Raw genomic sequence first — 21465 nt, forward strand, 5'->3', positions numbered from 1 at the left:
AAATAGCAATTGGGTCCACTGAAGTTGCAGTAACTGGACTAAAAAACGTCCTGGTTTTTAGGATGGGAAGGGTGTAAGTCAGCAAAATTGGATGATCATTTTATATATTCCTGAATAATTTCCTTTGGTAGTTTTGTCCAGTATTGAAAAATACTGCAATGTGGATCAAGAAACCCCTACACATCTTTTAATCCCAATTCAAAAGCTAAAATATATTTTCTCTTGTAATTATGAAACTCTCAATTACAAAACTTTTTTCTATATGTGGCACGAGATGTAAAAAAGAAAAGTGATTGATTCTTAGAAGAAATAAAAAGCGTGTATGTCTAACTTCTATTCTGCAATATTAAATAGCCAGGCTTGTGGCCTGTATTCTTATCTGAAATCTGTCTAATACTTTGCTGTTCCTCATAAAAACAGAAAACTGAGCATTCAGTACATATCTGCAAGTGGGATTATCCCAAACCTGACATGGCAGGAACTACTTAAAACAAAAAACCACTTTTATTATTCAAAACTTTCTCCCAAATCTTTACTTTTAAAATGTTTTTATGATAACAAAACGTTAATGCATTATATTATCCAGAATAAAAATAAGAAGTCTAAACAATATGCAACAAGTCACCAGACCTTTTTAGTATACTTGTTTTAAACAAGTTTAAGTTAGATGTACACTTCCTACTTTGGGATCATTCAGAACTGTTACAAATGGCTTCACTGCAATTATTTTAGCCTTTTTTCTTAATCCTAAAAAGCAACTTTTTAAAATCGTCATTTTCTCAGACTCAAACGTGTCCTTTACAACTAGGATAAACTACTTTTTGTAAAGATCCATGAATGCATATGGTGGCTAAATTATAAGATCACCAACCGACTTGGCATATCCACAGTACCTATACTTCAAGAATATGCCCCATATTATTCAAGCATTGTGAATATGCGATCAGAGCTGGAGACCTGGTCAACCGTGGAGAATGGCCGATTGCGGCCTCCAAAATAAAGGGGAGGAGAGAATCAGGGAGGGGAAGTCACGCAGCAGAGCATAGACGTATGGGTGGAGAGGGACTTTTAAAACGCCCCAGTGCCACGGTAAAGCACAACCCAGTTGGGGGGGAGGGCGAAAAAAAAATCAAAGGCAATGTTTTCGTTTGAGAGGCCCAGGTCGGGGGGGAGGGGGGTAGAGTGAGGGGGGGTGGGGGGAAACCGAGAATTCCTTAATAGGCTGAGACTAAGTTATTCCTCTTTCCGGGTAACAGCGCCTCCCGCTCTGCGTCCCAAAGGCAGATTTACTCCATCATCAGTTCCCCCTCCCCAGACAAACTTGAACACCAACAGCAGAACGAGAGAAGAAAAAAAATTACCAAACTAATTTAAAAGACAATCTGAGGTGCCTCCAACCATAGCTTCCCCCTCCTCTCCCCCCACCCCCCCGAGAAAACCTAACAGCGACCCGCCGAAAGAAAGGAAGAAAGAAAGAAAGAGACTCTCTCAAGCCTGGGATTTCTTTTCCCGCCCAGCGTCCCGCCGGGGAGAGCCCCTCGGCCTGAAGGCTGGAGCCACACGTGTGCGCCCGGCCGGTCTCAAACCCACTTCCGTCGCCACCACCTCCCCCCCCGCCCTGCGGCCTGAGCTCCCGCCGCCTCACTCGGGCCTTTCCCGAGGTCCTCCAGTCCGCTCCACGTGGGGCGCCGCGGCGGCCCCCCCCTCCCCAACACACGCCCTGATGACTTCCCGACCCCGCCGCTAGGCCACGGTGGTGGACCCCGTACCTGGTGCTGTGGTCGCCCCTGCTGGTAAGGCTTAATTGGCCCCTGGTGGCAGCGCCGCGTCCGGATCTTGCCGCCACCGCCCCCTCCTATTCCTCCGGCTCCGGAGGCCATGGCGGAGCCTGGGCGTCTTCCCGCTCACGGGCGGGAGAGGCAGAGGCGGCGGCCTGGAGGCCGCCCCCGCCCGGCCCCGGCCACCAAGTCCGGCGGCGCTGGCCCACCCCGTAAGGCACAGACCGACACACCGAGGACCGCGAGGGTGCGAGCGGGAACCGAGAGCGCGCGCACGCCGGCGGGCACGGAGGGAGGCGGCGGGTGAGGCCGGCGGTCGGGCTCCGCTCCGGCCACCTGGCGCGGCCCGGCGCGCCGGTGTTTGTCACGGTCTCTATGGAGATCTCTCGCGGGCGGCTCGAGCCGTTCCAGGCGCTGCTGAGGCCTAACTCGACCGCCGGCTGATGGAGGTTCTTCTTCCGTCGCCCTAGCCGTCGCTGCCGCAGTTGAAGCCGCCGGCGCCGCCTACTCCTTCCCTCCCCACCCCTCCCCTCCCCTCCCCTCCCCTCCCCTCTGCGCACAGCGCCCGCCCCGCCGCCGCCGGCGTCGTCGTCCCTGCAGTCGCCGCCGCGGTTGCGCCTATTGCCGCTGCTAAGGCCGCCGCCGCGGTCGCGAGCCAGGGCTACGTCACCCGTCGGCGCCCGGCGCGCCTGTATCATCACGCTGCGACTGGGTGACAGGCCGAGGAAAGAACGGCTGGTGGAGCCCGCGCTCTTAGCCGCGCAGCTCGCTGGGAGACGTAGTTCCGCGCAAGAATACGGATTCTCAGAAGGGCACACAGACGCGGAAGGACATCGCGCAGCGCTGCCGGGCACAAAGCCCGGACTCGTTTGTTGGCTGTAAATTTAAATTCTAAAAAGGCATTTAGGGCTTAAAAGGTAACGTCTTTCTCTGCTTCTTTTCATCGGTTAGGTGAGCAGATATAAAGTAAACCGTAAAATCAAACACTAGAGCTAGTGGTCAATTTATTAAAATAGAACAACAACAACAAAAAAAAAAACTAGTGAATAAACAATGTTCACGATCCTTAGGCCTAAAGCAGAACTCCAAACTATATGCAGCTTCATTAATCGTTCATTAGACATATAAAGGCTAGAATTCTGGCTTCACTACTCTTTGACCTTGGATGACTCAAACCCTGAGCCTTGACTCTTTTCTCTATACAATGGAAACTTTAATATACACCTCATAAAGTTGCGGTGGAAATTAGATATAAGCAACCAGGCTGAGCACTTAGTATGTCTATTTCATGGTATGCCAGAAATGAAGTAAATGGCTACAATTATAACCCATGTAGTCAGTTCACATTAGGGGTAACTAATATAGTCCTGGTAATAAAGTATACAAGTAGAATACATTCCAAATAGAAAGCATTGTATTTCGGACAGTAAATACTGTGAGCTAGACTCAAAGACTGAATCCACAAATTGTACCTTGCAGGAGTTAATAGAAAGGTCTGGATATGGTCGGCCCAGCTCTACCCTCTCCTTCAATCGGCAAGAAATAAAGCCCAGGAATGTAGGTGGCACAGTAAGTAGAGAAGTCAAATCAAATACTGTACCCAAATTTTCTACCAGAGTTAAAACAAGTAGATAAATAATTAGGAGAAGATTCTACTGAGAAAAACTATAGACTTTTTCATTTGAGATAATTATTTTAGTTTATCATAATTTTGGAATGCTACATAATTGAAATCTATCACTTACTAGCTGTATGGCCTTGGGAAAGTTACTGATCCTCTTTCTAAGCTTCAATTTTCTCATCTGCAAATAGAATAAATATTTACCTCAATAGGGCAGTGCTTTTGCTGAAAAGGTTAATGTATATCTAGGTCATGATCATTCTCTCCACAGGAAGCATATAATATCAATCAGAAGGCCGGGCGCTGGTGGCTCACGCCTGTAATCCTAGCTACTCAGGAGGCTGAGATCTGAGGATCGCAGTTCAAAGCCAGCCCGGGCAAGAAAGACCGTGAGACTCCTATCTCCAATAAACCACCAGAAAACCGGAAGTGGCGCTGTAGCTCAAGTGGTAGAGCGCTCGCCTTGAGCTGAAGAGCTGAAGGACAGCGCCCAGGCCCAGAGTTCAAGCCCCACGACCGACAAAAAAAAAAAAAAAAAAAAAAATATCAATCAGAAGTCAGCTACAAATAATGTGCTCTCTGTTACAGTCTCACCCCCAAATCACACAATCCAACTCACTATTTAAATCATTAATTAAATTATGAAACCAATTTAACAGAGCTTTGAACTTGGAATACCACTCAGCACCTAAACTTTAGGTGGAGAACATTCTGGTACATGGTAAAATAAACATATGTTCTTCTTGATGGCTGCAATAGACATCTGCCTGTATTGACAATTTTGTATGGCCTTGAATGATATTATAAATGTTCAATGGCTCTAAACAAAAGTTTCCCAACACTGAAAGAATCATGCATGCTATACTACGTATAAGCTACTTCTGACCACAATCACCAAGACATTTTGCTAAAGGTGATATAACTACTTGTTCTCCTGTTTCATGCCCTTTTCCCCACCATTACCTGGGCTCTACACTCTCTTCCGTATGTTCTCTTCCTAGATAAGACCTATATTTGGATCTCCAAATTGGGCTACATATATAGGAGACTGAAAGGCCACATCCCATCTTCCTTTTTCACCCTCCAGAAACAAGATTTCCAGCACAGGAAATTATCTCCTTCTTGGAAGGGACATCCCTCAGAACCAAACTCTGAAAGGAACAGATCTGTAAAATAATTTGCCTTGAGCTGGGTTTGGTGGGTCATGCCTGTAATCTCAGTATTAGGGAAGTTGAGGCAGGAGGGTGGGAAGTTTAAGATCAGTCTGGACAATATAGCAAATTTGAGGGCATCCTGGGCCACATAGGAAGTAATAAGTAATAATAAAAAAAAATTGCCAAACCTTGTTTTGTTTTGTTTTGTCAGTTTGTGGGGCTTGAACTCTAGGCCAGGGCGCTGTCCCTCAGCTCTTCAGCTCAAGGCTAGTGCTCTACTACTTGAGCCACAGTGCTAATTGGTGGCTAATTGGAGTTAGTCTCATGGATCACCTCCTGCCCAAGCTGGCTTTGAACTGCAATCCTCAGATCTCAGCCTCCTATGTAGCTAAGATTACAGGTGGGAGCCACCTCACCCACCTTAGCTAAAATGTAAGAATCAAAGATTTGTAGAATCTGAGAAGACAGGGAAGACTCAACATCCTTCTTAGGATCGTTCTCAGTTATTTACCCCATTTCACAAGTAGTTAGTTCACTGAACTAAAGCAAAATTTTGGGCTGGGAATGTAGGTTAGTGGTAGAGCGCTTGCCTAGCATGCAGGAAGCCCTGGGTTCGATTCCTCAGTACCACATAAACAGAAAAAGCTAGAAATGGCATTGTGGCCCAAGTGGTAAAGTGCTAGCCTTGAGCAAAAGAAGCTCAGGGACAGTGCTCAGGCCCTGAGTTCAAGCACCAGGATTGGCAAAAAGAAAAGAAAAAAGAACTCTAAAGGCTAGAGATATGGCCCAGGGAAAGAGGCATTTTTCTTTTTCTTTCTTTCTTTTTTTTTTTCCAGTCGTGGGGCTTGAACTCTGGGCCTGAGTGCTGTCCCTCAGCTCTTCAGCTCAAGATGAGTACTCTACCACTTGAGCCACAGTGCCACTTCTGGTTTTCTGATGGTTAATTGGAGATAAAGTCTCACAGACTTTCCTGCCCAGGCTGGCTTTGAATCGTGATCCTCAGATATCAGCTTCCTGAGTAGCTAGGATTACAGGCATGAGCCACCAGTGCCTGGCTGGAAGAAGCCTTATATAGGATACACCCTAAGGTTCAATACCCAGCACCACAAAATGTATCACCAGAATTAAGAATGCCCAAAATATTAAGAGCCTAAAATGAAATATTAATCATTAAATACTGAGTACATATATTAAAAATATTTATTAATTTCAAAATGTCCTTCATTCTTTTCATTTAGAATTAGTTCAGGAGTAACAAAAGCATAAGTATAAACCAAAAATCAAGAAGCTACAAGCAGAGAGAAATTCAGCCCACTTGCATAGAATTGTAAATGGTTTTTAATCTTAAAAAAATATTTTTAAGAAGGAAGTGCTCTGAGAGGAATATTTTCTTGGGTCTGAGCTAGCATCTCTTCTAGAATGCTAGATGAATAGTCAGACAACTTGGAATAAAATCTATAATTTCTTAAATAACTTAAAAAATTGCAAAGGCAAAAATCACAGTAGCTTTCTACTTGACAGATCAGAAAAGAAAACCAAATAGTTTGCTGGCTTCTAGTAATTTAACTTCATATAGGTTCTATGAAACTAGACAATATTCAGATGCAGTATTTTCTCTAAAAATTATTTATGCAAAAGTTTGATATGATAGACATGATGGTCTTAATATTCCCCATATCTGGTCATCAGAATATTCTTTCCTCAACATACCTACAGTTCTATTGCAAGGAAGATCTAAAACTGGTGTAAAATGCCAAAAGTGAAAGTTTATGCTAAAAGGATCACATTCATTTCCTCATTTAGCCAAAATAGTGACACATTTACTTATATGAACACTTACACATCAAGACAAAATAATCAGATAACCAAAGATTCTGAAAAGATCAAGCTTATGAATTCCTACAATAATCAGTAAGTAAGAGTTGATGGGATCATAGTTTATAGAGCATGTAGATTTTTCTTTTTATTTAATCTATGGTAAATTAAACAGTTACTATTTTCATTAAAATAGTATTTTTACTATTTACCCAGCACTTATGTATGGCCCAAGACTGCAGGATGGCTCACCTTATTTGAGACCATTATAAGAGAAGGAGGATATCATGAGCTACTAGAAATAGGGTTCTTCAAACCAAAAAAGTAAACAACAAAGAACTTTTCAAGTATTCTATAAACCAAAGGTGAATGAAGTATCATTCTACATTCTACATATTAGAGTCATTCTACATATTATTATAGGCCCATTGCCAAGCAAACAAAAGGAAACTCACTGTGGAAAACCTACTTACCCAGCCAGGGAAAACAATCTCTATATAGAAAGGTTGCATATGTGCTTTAAAGTGTCAAAGCAGACCATAGATCTCCACAGAGGCCAGAAACAACAAATTGCTTTTACCAGTCACAGCTAAACCCAAGCCATGCCTTCAGTGCTTTAAGTTAGTAACCACTTTGTCTTCTGTGTAGATCAGCAGTGACTCCTAATCACATACTACAAAATGCACTGCCAATAACCCATCCTTTCAGCTGGAGCTGAGACCAATGCTAGCATCTTTCTGGCTAACATATTCCTGGCCTCATACTAGAGTCACACAGAACGCAGTTGCTCTGAAAAGTAGTGATCTGCTGCTGAGATTGAGGGAGCCAATCTACAAAAGAAGTAGGCAATCAGGAAGGAAAGCCACTTTTCTCTTCCCAGGCTATCTGTTGAGATTTTCCTCTCTTTCTCTCTCTGCTCCTTATCCTGCGCATCTACCTTATTCATCCACAGACGTTAGCCACACTCCTCCTCTCAAGAGTTGGCCTTGACTTTTTCCCTCGTGATGTTCTCCATCACTAACTTTTGTACAAAGCCCCCTGAAAAGTATTCAAACCTGAGAGAGAAGAAAAGATGCAACAGTTCTGAGAAGCTTTCTGTCCTAGTTTTGGAATTTAGAAAATTAGAAGGACTAGTTCTCCCTCTGCTTTAAACAAGACAGGTCAGATCATTTGTTTAAATTTCCCCTGGCAGTGTTCTACTGAAAACTTAGAAAAGCAAGAGGAAAGGTTGAAGAGGTGATGTAAGAGAAGAGAGGGAGATGGCTACAGGGAAGGCTAACTTTAAAATCTGACAAATAGTCACTACATGCATTTTTGAAAACAATATTCAAAAAAAAAATTCAGCCAAGTTCATGGCTGACCTGAACTCACCTTTGGTGTATTTTCAAGTCAGTTTTATGGGTCCAGATTGGTTCCTTGTAGACCCAAATTCAAAAACTGTGAAACAAACAGAGGGATGAATAACAGCTCTCAGGAATGGTGCTACGGAAGCCCAGAGTGTCACTTCCTAGTGTCATAAATAATGAAGGACTAATAAATAATACACAGGGAAGAGAAGACCCTCCTTCTTATCTCTCCATGTCTCCCTAGTGCCAGGCACAAATTAAATACATCTTGAATGGTTGAATGCTTATTCATACAATGTTTTGCAATTCTTATTTTTCTTACACAAATCTCTGCATTTGGAAAAAAATACTTCAAAGTAAATTTTGTTAAAATTACCTTTTATTGTTAAAATACTTTCATTTTATTTTTATTTTATAGTGCTGGGATTCAAATCTAGGCTTAAGTATACCAGGCAAATGCTGAATACTAAGCTACAACCTCCTCAGAACCCTTTCCTTTAAGACATAATGTTCCTTAGGCTATGAACTAATTGCCATGTCAGAGGTAAATAGTAAAATCACTTATGTAATCAGATCAACATAATTCTCCCCTGAGGGATATTAGCAAAATAGGAGCTGTGAACTAAAGACAGAAAGATATGACTATACTTTGAAATTAGACCTTCAGCTGGGTGCTTGTGGCTCAAGCCTGTAATCCTAGCAACTCAGGAGGCTGAGATCTGAGGATCATGGTTAAAAGCCAGCCTGGGCAGGAAAACCTGGAAATGGCACTGTAGCACAAGTGGTAGAGCACTAGCCTTGAGCTGAAGAGCTGAGGGACAGCACCCAGGCCCAGGGTTCAAGCCCTACAACTGACAAAACAAAAATAGACCTTCAAAAATAACATTCAACCAATATTTACTATATCCCCACCATGTGTTCTTCAAACAGAAATGTGGTAACATAGTCCTTCCATTTAGAGCAAATAGCAATAGTTCCAGTGGTTTTTTGTTTTTATGTGTTTTGATTAAATATGCACATAAATTCCTTTTTTTAAAAAAATTGTGTTGGGGCTGGGAAGGTGGCTCAGTGGTAGAGTGCTTGCCTTGCATGCATGAGGCCCTGGGTTCGATTTCTCAGCACCACATAAACAGAAAAAGCTGTAAGTGGCGCTGTGGCTCAAGTGGTAAGAGCACTAGCCTTGAAGTGAAGAGCTGAGGGACAGTGCCCAGGCCCAGAGTTCAAGCCCCACAACCCAAAAGAAAAAAAAATGACTCTTCATTTATACAACTTGTCAAGTAGACAACAAAAGCTTCCAATAATTTGTCCTGGTCTCCAGCCTAGCTCAGTGGGATTGTACTCAGGAATCACAATTAGAGAACCTGAGGACAATTTAGTGAGCCTTCAACAGAGTGAACCACTTCATTCTTTAGATATAAATAATTTTTTCATATGAAGGGCTAGGTTGCAGCAGGTATTCAAAAGAGAGACATTTGGAAGTGGCACTGTAGCTCAAGTGGTAGAGCACTAGCCTTGAGCTGAAGAGCTAAGGGACAGCGCTCAGGCCCAGAGTTCAAGCCCCACGACCAACAAAAACAAACAAACCAACAAACCTGTATTTTCGAGAGAGATACATAGACCTAAGGTTGTAAATGGACAAATGGTGTCCTCAGATAATTGCCATATCTAAGCAGGATCTCTCAGAAGTGAGGAAGAGCCAAGGAATATGATTTGTCCAGTTGCCTCTTTAATGCAGATGCTTTGTAGTCATCCCTTTTCTTCAGAGGAGCAGGCCTCACCTGCAGCTTTAGAATGTGCCAAGGCTCCAAATCTTCTGGCACCAGACTACCCTTCCTTGTCTGTGTTCTTATCCCACTAGGAGTCTGAATCAGGATTTACTCTGCCACTAAATCCCAGTCTCTCCAGATGTTTCCCCAGGGAAGGGCACATAGTCCCTCTCCTTAGAGAATGCAAGGTAACCTGGACCCCTTGGGCTTCCCTCCTCCTCTCTTTGGCCTCAGCCATCTTTTTTTCTAGCAGTGCCTTCAGAGAAACTCCACTCTCTTCAATACCCCACCCTCCAGTTCTCAACTGATTCCTGGTGTAACTGTCTCCCTAAGGTTATGGATTTTAAAAGACAGTGAAAGGTTAGTCTTTTCTACCCTGGCCTATTCTATTCTTCTGGTGAGAAAGTGAGCAGTCTTCAAGGGGAGACAAGATGGGAGAATAAAGAAAAAGGCCTCCTAACCAACTAATTTTAAATATCCTTGAGCCTTTTTTCCAAGGCTTGAGCTGAAAACTACTGCCTGATTTGTTTAACTTTTGACTTTCACAAATCTTGCAATAGCATCTGATGGGAAACACTGAAATAAGGATTATCAGGCCAGACCTACACTATCTCTAGGACTGAATTTAGGAATTTTCTCTGTGTGTGTGTGTGTGTGTGTGTGCATGCACGTGCATGTACATGCACACACACACACACACCTACATGCACCAATCCTGGGGCTTGAATCAGGGCCTGGGCCCAGCCCCTGAGCTGTTTTGCTCATGGTTAGCACACTAACACTCGAGGCACAACTCCACTTTTAGCATTCTGGTGGTTAATTGGAGATGAGAGTCTCTACCCAGACTGTCTTCAAACTGTGATCCTCCCTGAGTAGTTAGGATTACAGGTATGAACCACTAGTGCTCAAAACCTTTTTTTTCTTTTTGTCAGTCATGGGGCTTGAACTCTGAGCCTGAATGCTGTCCCTCAGCTCTTCAAGGCTAGCACACTACTACTTGAGCCACTGTGCCACTTCCGGTTTTCTGGTGGTTAATTGGAGATAAGAGTCTCACGGACTTTCCTGCCCAGGCTGGCTTTGAAACCACAATCCTCAGATCTCACCCTCCTGAGTAGCTAGGATTACAGGTGTGAGCCACCAGCACCCGGCCTACTGGCCTACTTTTTCTTTTTAAAAAAGATACATAGTGTTACGGATTGAAACCAATACCATGCTAAATCAACAGTCTATCACTGAGCTCCACCCCAACCCCTAGTGATCTGTCACCTAACAAATCCCTTACTACTGGTGTTTGAACTTTGGGCTGTGTGCTCTCACTCAGCTTTTTTGTTCACGATAATACTGTACCACATGAGTCACACTTCCAGTTCTGGCTTTTTAGGTGGTTAACTGAAGATAAAGAGTCCCCTGAGTTTATCTACTCAGGCTGACTTTGAACCCTGGTCCTCAAATCTCAGCCTTCTGAATACCTCGGATTCTAGCCCATGAGATACTGGTGCCTAGCAACAAATCTTTTACCAGATCTTTCTTAAGTATTCTGTTGCACTGATCCTCTGACCTCCTTGGAAATTACAACTCCCTGGAAATTGTTTTCTTTTCCACACCCTCTGTCTTCTCTTTCTTTCTTACCCCTGGAGTTGTTAAAGATCGCCTGCATGGAACCAAAGTCTCGTGTGCTGCTCTGTATCCATCTTTCAAAGGGAAGGTAACGCAGAGGCCATATGGATATTCGAGTCTTGTCTACTCATCTCTGTTTGCCATTTTTATCATCTTTAGTCTTCTGTCCACATGCCAAGAAAAAAGTCTGAATCTAACCCACTACCCACCACATGAGACTATCTCAAGAGCCCACCCTTCAATCCATATCAAATGTGAAAATATTTCCCCAGAAACCTAAATGTTACTTGATTCTTCAGGTAAACCATCAGCACATCAAAGCAGCCCAGTTTCACAAGGTAAATTTAGAGAAACTTGAAGATGTAAAGTCCTAAGCAATTAATGTATTTCCACCTTACAAAGTAAGGTGTGTGCGTGTGTGTGTGTGTGCATGCGCACGCACACACACACCAGTTCTTGGGCTTTTTTCCCCCAAGGCTAGAGCTCTACTCTACCACTTAACACGCAGCTCCACTTCCAGCCTCTTGGCAGTTAATTGGAGATGAGAGTCTCATGAACTTTCCTGCTGGGCTAGCTTTGAACTGCAATCTTCACATCTCAGCTTCCTCCCTAATAGCTAAGATTACAGGTGTGAGCCACAGGCATCCAACCTAAGTAAGTTTTTGTTTTTTTTGTCGGTTATGGGGCTTGAACTCTGGGCCTGGGTGCTGTCCCTCAGCTCTTCAGCTCAAGGCTAGTGCTCTACCACTTGAGCCACAACACCACTTCAGTTTTCTGATAGTTTATTGGAGATAACAGACTTTTCTTCCCAGGCTGGCTTTGAACCATGATTCTCAGATCTCAGCTTTCTTAGTAGCTAGGATTGCAGGTGTGAGCCACTGTTGTCCGGCAAGATTTTTTTTTTCAGATTACTTGCATTAATTTAATTTCTTGTTAAGCTCACTCAATTCATTTGGAGTGCCTTCCCCCAAAAGTGAGTAGCTGGATGACATCTTTTTTGGTGTAAATTTGGCTACCTAAGACATATTAGGCTGGCAACATTACTAGCCTAATTCTAAAATGAGGGTAAGGGTGTTGAACTACCTTGGAACTATTAAATTTTACTTCTTAAAAAGTGATGATAGAAGCTGGGCGCCAGTGGCTCATGCCTATAACCCTAGCTTCTCAGGAGACTGAGATCTGAGGATTGCAGTTCAAAGCCAGCCTGGGCAGGCAAGTTTGGGAGACTCTTATCTCCAATTAAGCACCAGAAAACTGGAAGTAGTGGTGTGGCGCAAAGTGGTAGAATGCTAGTTTTGAGTGAAAAAGCTCAGGGACAGGGCCAGGCCCTGTTTTCAAGCCCTATGACAAAAAAAAAAAAGAGAGAGAGAGAGAGAGATCCTGACTGAAAATTACCCACATCAGTGAATGGGAAGACTCACCCCCCTAGGATGGTTGTTGATATTGATAAAAGTCAGCTAAGTTTATTGACTTGACTCAACAAAATGTCACTGCTATTGTGACATCAGAATTCTACTCCAGAGTAAACAACAAAGGGAATAAAAAATGAGAGATGGGCAGGATGAACAAGATTCAGAGAAGTGAACTAAACCAGGTCCAAGAGTTACTTCCTTTATGAAAATAGCCAGGCATAATTGTTCATGCTTGTAATCCCAGCACTTGGGAAGCTGAGGCTAGGAATTGCAAATTTCAGGCCAACACACTATGACTCTTCAGTTCTCTCCCACTATGAGCAACCTGAGACAACTCTCCTCTCACTTCCATGAGTCCAGAGGTTTCTTCTATAGAGAACTGAGGTTTCAGAGAAGGCCTAGTTCAAAGGAATCGCTGGGCAGTGAGGGAGGACCCACTGGCTTGGAATTGACTAGGAATTGTCTCTGCTACAATATCACAACATCTGACAGTTCCCCCTACAGAGCTGGCCACCAGGACTCTATTGAAAGGAGTGGGGGAGGGCGAATCTTGTTTAGAAAAAAATTAGTAAAGTCTCAACTATTTGCATATGTTATGACTGTGGATTTCTTTGGATTTGTTTTAACCTTTTTAAAATTATTTTTTTTTGTGCCAGTCCTGGAGCTTGAACTCAGGGCCTGGGTGTTGTCCCTGAGCTTTTTTAGGCTCAAAGCTAGCATACTACCCTGTGAGCCATAGCTCTACCTTGGGCTTTTTGCTGGTTAATTGGAGATGAGTCTCACAGACTTTCCTGACTGAACTGGATTCAAACTGCAAATTGCTGGTGCCTGGCTTTTTACAACCCAATTCCATTCTCACCTACACTAAGGGTAGAAAAAAAAAATCACAGAGTAATACAATTTGTGGCCAAGAAAGATGAACCTGTTTAGTATTAATAAATAACCCCATGGTATGGCAGTTTATTTGGTGTAAAGGATTTTAAATTCATTGCCCCTTATAAAAATTTCAGTAAGTCTGTGAGGTACATACAACCACTAATCCCACTTTAGATATGGGGAAACTGAGTCTTAAGTAAAGGTCATGAAGGGTAGTTGTGGTGAAGCTGGAACTTAAATCCAGGAAGACTATCCTCATGAGTTGTGTGATACTTTCCACTATTACATTTGATTCTTAGTTTTGAATTTTCAGCAGAATAAGGAAAACTGTAGTCAGTGGCATTCCTTCTTTCTCTACTTAGCATGGAGAACTTGGCTGTGTGTTTTTTGTCTAATGCTCCCCACCCTGTAGCTCAAACTGTTGGCAGAGACATCTTTCATAGTCACTGAATTGGTATTTAAGATCTATGGGTTAAAGAAGCTTGTTCTAGTGGAATGTAACTAGTATAAAACCTGAAGCACTACTTCATGTGATGACAAGGTCAACATCAATAGTGAAGTCATACAGCACAAACCCTTCAACATGTGATGAAAACAACACTCTCTATGATCTTCTCCCTAGGTCCAGAATTCCAGTCAATAATGAAAACAAAAACCAATCTATTAGATGGGTGGCTTTCACATACCTTATTCCTCAAGACTGCCAAAGACCAACACAGAGTGTGAATAAGGTTGAAGTATTTTATATGTGTGAAAATTCATTTAGAGACTTTGCTCTACATTTGCTGTCAAGACCAGCACTCTCCCACTTGACCCACAACTCTACTTTTGTCTTTTTTGTTTTATGGACATCCTGGCCCAGGCTGGTTTCAAACCTTTATCCTTAGATCTCCTTAGTTTTTCATGGAGTGTTATTTTCCTTTTCATCCTGACTTTATGAATGAAAGCACTGAGTTTCCTTTATCTACTTTTTGTAGGTTCTAGTTCACTTGGTTTCACCTCAGGCCTTCAGCTATAAAACTTCTAGCTAGTTGTGATGGTTTAAAATTATCTTCAAATCTTTTTATAGTCCTCAAAGGAAGAGTCTGATTCTCCTCCTCCCTCAGTGGGAGCCAGACTTAAGCCTCTCACCTCTAATAAATAGAATGTGGTGGGAGTGAGGAAATGTGACTTCCAAGATTGCATCATAAAAGGCCCTGCTGCTTCTGATCTCTTGAACCACTCACATGAGGAAGTCAGTGCCCTGTTTTAAGGATACTCTAGCAGTGTAGAGAAGCCTTACATGGCAGGCTGATCAGCTGTGTGTGAACTGCTCTAAAAGTGGATCCTCAGGCTCAGATAATAGCAGCTACACACAACTGTAACCTTACAAAAGATTTCAGCCAGAAGCTTTCAAAGTTACCCAGACCTGAATTTGGGGCCCACTGTCAGAGATGATAAATGTTTCATATTATTTAAGAATGGTAAGCCTAAGGTTGATCCATTCTGTAGTAACAGATAAGTAATATACCACTTTTCTTACATAAATACAAGGACTTTCTTACATATATGAAGGACTAGCATAAAAATGTATGGGGCTGGGAAGGTGGCTCAGTGCTAGAGTGCTTGCCTTGCATGCATGAGGCTCTGGGTTCAATTCCTCAGCACAACATAAGCAGAAAAAGCTGGAAGTGGCACTGTGGCTCAAGCGGTAGAGCGCTAGCCTTAGCTGAAGAGCTGAGGGACAGTGCCCAGGCCCAGAGTTCAAACCCCATTACCAAAAAAAAAAAAAAAAAAAAGTGAGTATGGTGCTAAGAGTCAGTGGCTCATACTTAAACCTAGCTATTCAAAAGATTTGAGGATTGCCATTTGAAGCCAGCCCAAGCAGGAAAGTCTGTGAGAATTTTATTTCCAAAACAACCACCACAAAGCCCTAAGTAGAGCTCTGGCTCAAGTGCTAGAGCACTAGCCTTGAGCAAAAAATCTCAAGGACAGTGTCCAGGCCCTGAGTCAGCATCCTCAAATGAAGGCAGTCCTGAATACTAGTGTCAAGGCTGTTATCTTAGATCCTTCCTGTTGAAGTCTGTCTTCTTGGCAGTTGCTGCTGCCGAATATTTTTTTTTCTCAATTGTGGGGCTTGAACTCAGGACCTGGACACTGTCCCTGAGCTCATTCACTCAAGGCTAGTGCTCTACCACTTTGAGCCACAGCATCACTTCCAGTTTTCTGGTGACTATCCTATCCAGGCTGGCTTTGACTTGCAGTCCTCAGATCTCTGCCTTCTGAATAGCTAGGATTACAGGCATGAGCCTCCAGCACCCAGACAGTTAAGTATTTTAACACTTTTGTTTGTAGGGTTGGCTTACTTGTAGTTAACCACCCGTAGGTAGAGGAGGGTAATGAACCAATTACACAAAGGGCCTGTTTTTCTTTGACTAAAAATCCTAGGAAAATTGATCCACTTTGCTACAGCTACCTCTGAAACCTTTCTGGACTAGAAAGACAATCAATCACAAATTTGAGAACCTTCCATGGTTTGACTCAGGAAGATGTTTGGGAGATGAAGGCCCCAAATAAGTGCCTAGCTGTTATAAACATTTTCCAGTTTTAAAATCTACATAGTTCAAAGTATTTTAGATAGTGTGACAGAGCCAGGTTGGTTCACACTATGTTAAAACCAAGCTGGACTGATTTTTCTTTTCCAAGTTGACCTTCCCTTTTTCCAGAGACTCAATTACAAAACTTACCTGTTTTGTTTGCTTTGGTGTAACATTGTTCTATTAATTATCTTCCTAGAATATTCACCAACAGGGCCCCTGAAGAATTGAAGAGTTCCTTTCTCAGAGGGCTAAGAAAACCCTAAGGCAAGCTCCAAGATGTGGCCAGTTGTTGCCAATTGGGCTCACGGTGCAATGATGGTAACCCTGAATGTGGGAACACTATGTAAGGCGCAGGAACCCAGTGAGCATCCGAGACTAGAAAAAGAACTTGTTCTCCCAAGCATACATAGAGGTCTGTGTGTGTCCCAGGACACTGGGAAGATAAGACCAAGGAGTTTCATTTCAGTTGTGCCAATTGTATCCAGAGAACAATGGCCATTAAGTGGTACTCAATCTATAATTCTTTTTCCTCTACTCAGGGGATTAGAGACAAACACAAGCAGGTTAAATTTAGACTTTGGGTTTTGCTTTCACTCTTGTCAGCTCCAATTCATACTCTGTGAAAGGGCAGATCTTGCCTTCTGCCCTTCCCATGGAAGATTCATTTTCTCCACTAGCAAGAGATGGCAGTAACATCCAGGATTCATGGGGGAAGCTGCTGGCATTAGAACAAACTGCATTTCTTTTAGAAGAGGAGAAAACTCTTGAGAGGAACTGCAACATATTTTAGCAGTTTGGCATTTTGTTCTTGCCTTGTTTGTGTGTTTAATCTCAAAAAACGGGCTGCACTGCTGATACTATACAAGTTCAAGGCTAAATATCCAAAGGGATGCCAGTAGCTCTTGGTTCAGAAGACAGCAAAAATTCTTCAAGAATTTTTTCATGATATGACCAGAATGCTTTATTTTTTTTTGTGCTGGTACTGGGGCTTGAACTCTGGGACATGTGCTCTTGCTTGGCTCAGCTGGCTCCATCTCCATTTAATACTTTAAGAATCTTATGAACTTTTCTGCACACACCGGCTTCAAACTGTCATTTTAATTGGTCATTGTTATGTAAGTATCAAGTAGCTGACTCCTTTTTATAAAATTCAAGTAAGTTAGGGCTTTCTCTCCATTTTTCCCTCCTCTGGAAGTGGCCATAAAGCACTCTTGACTCAGAGCAGGTTAGGTCTAATTCTCGGAAGCTTCAGAATATACCATTTTTTTCTTTTGTGGGGCTTGAACTTGGGGCCTGGGCACTGTCGCAGGCCTTGAGCTCTTTTGCTCAAGGTTAATGCTGTACCATTTTGAGCCACAGCACCATTTCTGGTTTTCTGGTGGTTATCTGGAGATAAGAATCTCATGGACTTTTTTCTGCTTGGGCTGGCTTCGAACCACAATCCTCAGATCTCAGCCTCCCGAGTTGCTAGGATTAAAAGTGTGAGCCACCGGCACCTGAATAATACCATTTTTAGGTAGAATGTTGGCAGTAAGCTATCTATGGCACTATTTCACAGATATAGGTGTCCTGCTATTTTCTGTAAAGATTTTAAGCATTTTGGACATAGTAACACAACATGTTTTACCTACTCCAGAAATTCCCTGGACGAGTGGGATTTGTGTCTCTCAGGATGCCACACCCTCTTGTCCTTGGTAAGGTGCCCACATCTTCCTCCAAGTAGTCGTCCCTCCAGGTGGAACACAGAAAGGACAGGCTGATGGAAATGTGGGCTGAATTCCTCCATTGTCCACACTCACTAACTGCTGTGTTCAGCTCTTAGAAACAATGATGCTTATGATATGCATGCTGTCAGAGTAATTGATAATAAGTATCAAATGTTTAGAATAGTGCCTAGTGAACAGCAAGCCCTTAACAATGTTAGCAGGTAGGCTGGGATGTAGCTCAGTGGCAAAGTGCTTGCCCAGCAACTGCAACATCCTGGGTTTGAGGACAAAGTTAGCTGATAATGTTTATAGGGATCGGCAGCTATGCAAATACAGTAAGTCAGAACTGCAGGGTTATTAAAGACAAACAGCTCATATTTTAAAATCTGAATTAGACAATTTGTATTCTAAAACACACATACACAAATCTGTACCAATTAAATACAATAAAGTTGAAAGGGGATATAAATTACAGGTTTTTCTTTTTAAAAACAGACAATAGTAAAATAACTACAGTCAGTTCACTATACACAAAAAGTCATGAACAGCAGCTTTTCAATAAAGTCTCCAATATATCTGACTCATTTATGGATGCAAGAACTTAAAAAAGGTACATACAGCAGGCTGTACACATTCTCTTACTCTTCCTCTCATGACATGTCTGCATCTGTACAGACCAGTTATACAGGAATCTACAGAATAGGTAAAGTACTGTAGTACAAATGTCCACAAGCATAACTCTACAGTGTCTCCATTCACAGGAGAACTTTACAACTGAAGACAGAACCGCAAGTACATCAACCATCTTCAAACAGTGAATAGTGAACCTGTGAACTCTGTAGTTCAGGCCATCTTGTCAGCATTTTTTTTTTTCAGAATTAACAGCAAAACCACACCACAGTGAAATTTATCAATCCCAACACACACACACACACACACACACACACACACACACACACACACACACACACACACACACACACACACACACACACACACACACACACACACACACACACACACACACACACACACATCCTTCCTCTAGTTCCCAACCCCAACCCTTGGTGCTCCTTTGTGTTTGCTTACAGTAATACTGCTCTCTGCATTGTACCTGCCTGATTGGGCTGAACCAAGGTACAGGAAATGCTGGGCTGGAGTGACAGCCCCAGTCATTTTCAATGGTTATAATACAATGTCAAGTCAACAGGTGTTGGGCCAGGTGGGAAACAATAGCTGGGAGATTTCTCAGTGTGCTTAGGAAACAGAGGACAGAGAAGGGGCAGCACATGGCCTGGTAGCCAAGGGAAGTATGGCACCAAACTTGCAGTCATATATGCTCACTAAAACAAGTGGACACCAAAGACGTTCAATCTCATGTAAGTTCTTTGGTTATATAAAGAACAGTATCTGTAACCTTTCCTGTAAAGATGGATTTGCAGATTTATCCTTAGGCAATAAAATAATTTTCATCTGCTTATGTAAAAACAATTGCCCAAGTTATGTGGTAATAAAGTCCAGTACCTTATAATTTTCTATAAATCATTTTATGTGCATTTTAGTGTGCAGCCTGTCTCTGAACAGACATACTATAGATACACATTTCATATACATAATATATATTATTTATACAAAACAAATTAGAGCATTGACTCAGATTCTACCATAAGAACTGATTAAAACTGTACAAGAATAAAGTCCGTTTGAATCTGTAGAGATCTCTACACGGCGGGGATGTGTAGTAGTAAGTGCAAACAAAAATACTGTCACTTAATTCGATCCAGAATTTCAGTTATCATGCTTTCTGGAAAAAGCAGAGGCTGCAAGTCCCCCCAGTGGCAAAGTGCTGCTTTTCCAGCTGGGGTGGGGAGGCACGTGGCTCCCTGTGCTGGTCTGAGGTCAGGCTGGGTTGGAGCAAGTTGTAAGATGGGGCTGGTGCTTTTTCATGATGACCAGGTGAACAGAGCTGTTGAGCTGTGGCCAAGCCTGGGCACGCCTGCTGCCTCTCACCGTGTGGCTGTGCTCTCCTGGAATGCAGAGGCTGGTGAGTCTAAGCTCCTTTTCCCTACCTCTACAAGGGGCCCACCCCTAAGGGGGCTCTTCCTGAAGGGGCCTGCTGGACTAAATTTATTATGGAATCCACTTCTGGAATCCACACCACACAAGAGAAAAACTTAGGCCAAAGATGAACCTCCTACGAAGTGATCCATGCATGATCTAAGACACTAAAATCAAGTTTTAGTAAAGAGTTCTCAAATAGACTTTAATACTGTCAGAACAAATGTGCTTGCCTAACACTCAAACCCTAGCAGTGCAAACAACAAAACACGAATATGACAAAAAGCAAACAAAAAACCACAAAAAAATTAAAGCAAAGAAACAAAACCCCCTCTATCCTGTTATTTTGGTACAACATTTTTTCAGAATCCACTTTTTTTTTTTTTTGCCAGTCCAGAGGCTTGAACTCAGGGTCTAGGCACTGTCCCTGAGCTGCTTTTGCTCAAGACTAGCATTCTACCACTTGGGCCACAACGCCACTTCTGGCTTTTTCTGCTTATGTGGTACCGAGGAATCAAATCTAGAGCTTCCTGCATGCTAGGCAAGCTCTCTACCACTAAGGCACATTCCCAGCCCAGAATCCACTTTTAAGACAAGCCGTTTTATCAGGGACACACTATTGCAAGATCTCCTGGAAGAGAAGCTTTTTGTATTTGTTGGGTTCCAAACAATCTAGGCAAGAGGGGTTGTGACATCTCTTCCCTCTTTCGTGGCCCACAGTCTCAGGAAGCCTCTTAGACACTCCACTTTCCCTTACTTTATCCTGAAGGGGGGTTGTGAAAACTTCATTTCCCCTCTTCCACTATATATGGATCAACATTTGAGGGTGGTCTAATTCCTGGGAATTTGATGTTTTGCAGGGTGCCTTTCTCATTGAAGGTTGAGAAGAAAACCCAATTCAGGTTTTCATTTCAAGACCAATAGGGGGAAAATGTTTTCCTTGCAAGAACAAATTGGACCAGTGAATGACTTTCTTTTTTAATAGGATGCTGGGAAGTGAACTTGGGACCTTATACATGTTGAGCTAGATCCTCCCATATACATGCATGCTACACTTCTGGCTTTTGGTGGTTAGTTAGAAATAAAAGTCTCATGGACTTTCCTGCCCAGTGTAGCTTCAAACTAACCCTCAGATCTCAGCCTCTTGAGCAGCTAGGATTACAGGCTCGAATCATGAGAACCTAGCAACATTATTACTCAGGGCCTAGGTTCTGTCCCTGTTTTCTGTTTGTTTGTTGTTTTTGTGCTCAAGGCTAGACTGGTGTTCTACCATTTGAACTACAACTCTACTTCTGGCTTTTTGATGGTTAATTGGAGATAAGAATCTCATGGACTTTTCTGCCCACATTGGCTCTGAACCTGAATCCTCAGATCAGGTATGAGCCACTGGTGCCCAGCAGCTTTATTATTCTTATAACAAGGAGAGAAAAGCTGTTGTTGTTTAACCTGTAAGAGATCACTGGTTAGTTTTTGGTGCTTATTTGTATATGCTGTGTAAATGACACTACACGAACATGTTAAAGGCTAGCATAGCATGAAAAGAACACACCTATGATGAGTAAGTTTCTCAGACATTGGTTGGAGAAGTACCATAACTATGGCATCCTTCACCAAGCTTATGTCTTGTTGGGTTTACTCGGTGTTTTTGCCAAGCCATGACTCTCCCACAACTTATATAGGAATGCCACCAAAAAAGGGGGGCAGGAATGGGGGGGGGGCGCGGGGGATGTGAATAGA

General features: G+C 42.8%; 1 protein-coding gene and 1 long non-coding RNA gene across 4 annotated transcripts in view; one reads left to right on the forward strand and one right to left on the reverse strand.

Annotated features, from left to right (window-relative positions):
* The window catches only part of Nup153 (nucleoporin 153), a 61018-nt gene extending 58738 nt beyond the window's left edge, over positions 1 to 2280 (reverse strand). For 2 of the 3 annotated variants that reach the window (XM_042678507.1, XM_042678505.1), the window contains exon 1: positions 1770 to 2279. In XM_042678507.1, the coding sequence (XP_042534441.1) occupies positions 1770 to 1880 (111 nt within the window). In that variant the 5' untranslated portion in view covers positions 1881 to 2279. Of the gene's footprint in view, positions 1 to 1769 lie in introns of all 3 variants that reach the window. The other variant, XM_042678506.1, reaches the window with a different exon arrangement.
* A 204-nt stretch (positions 2281 to 2484) lies between these two features.
* On the forward strand, positions 2485 to 4690 carry LOC122107015. The gene is made up of 3 exons (XR_006147276.1): positions 2485 to 2695; positions 3258 to 3347; positions 4401 to 4690. It is a non-coding gene; the product is annotated as an uncharacterized LOC122107015 (long non-coding RNA).
* The last annotated feature ends 16775 nt before the right edge of the window (positions 4691 to 21465 follow it).

This window comes from Dipodomys spectabilis, unplaced genomic scaffold (assembly GCF_019054845.1).
Source record: "Dipodomys spectabilis isolate Male_0828 unplaced genomic scaffold, ASM1905484v1 ptg000045l, whole genome shotgun sequence".
NCBI classification, from domain to species: domain Eukaryota; kingdom Metazoa; phylum Chordata; class Mammalia; order Rodentia; family Heteromyidae; genus Dipodomys; species Dipodomys spectabilis.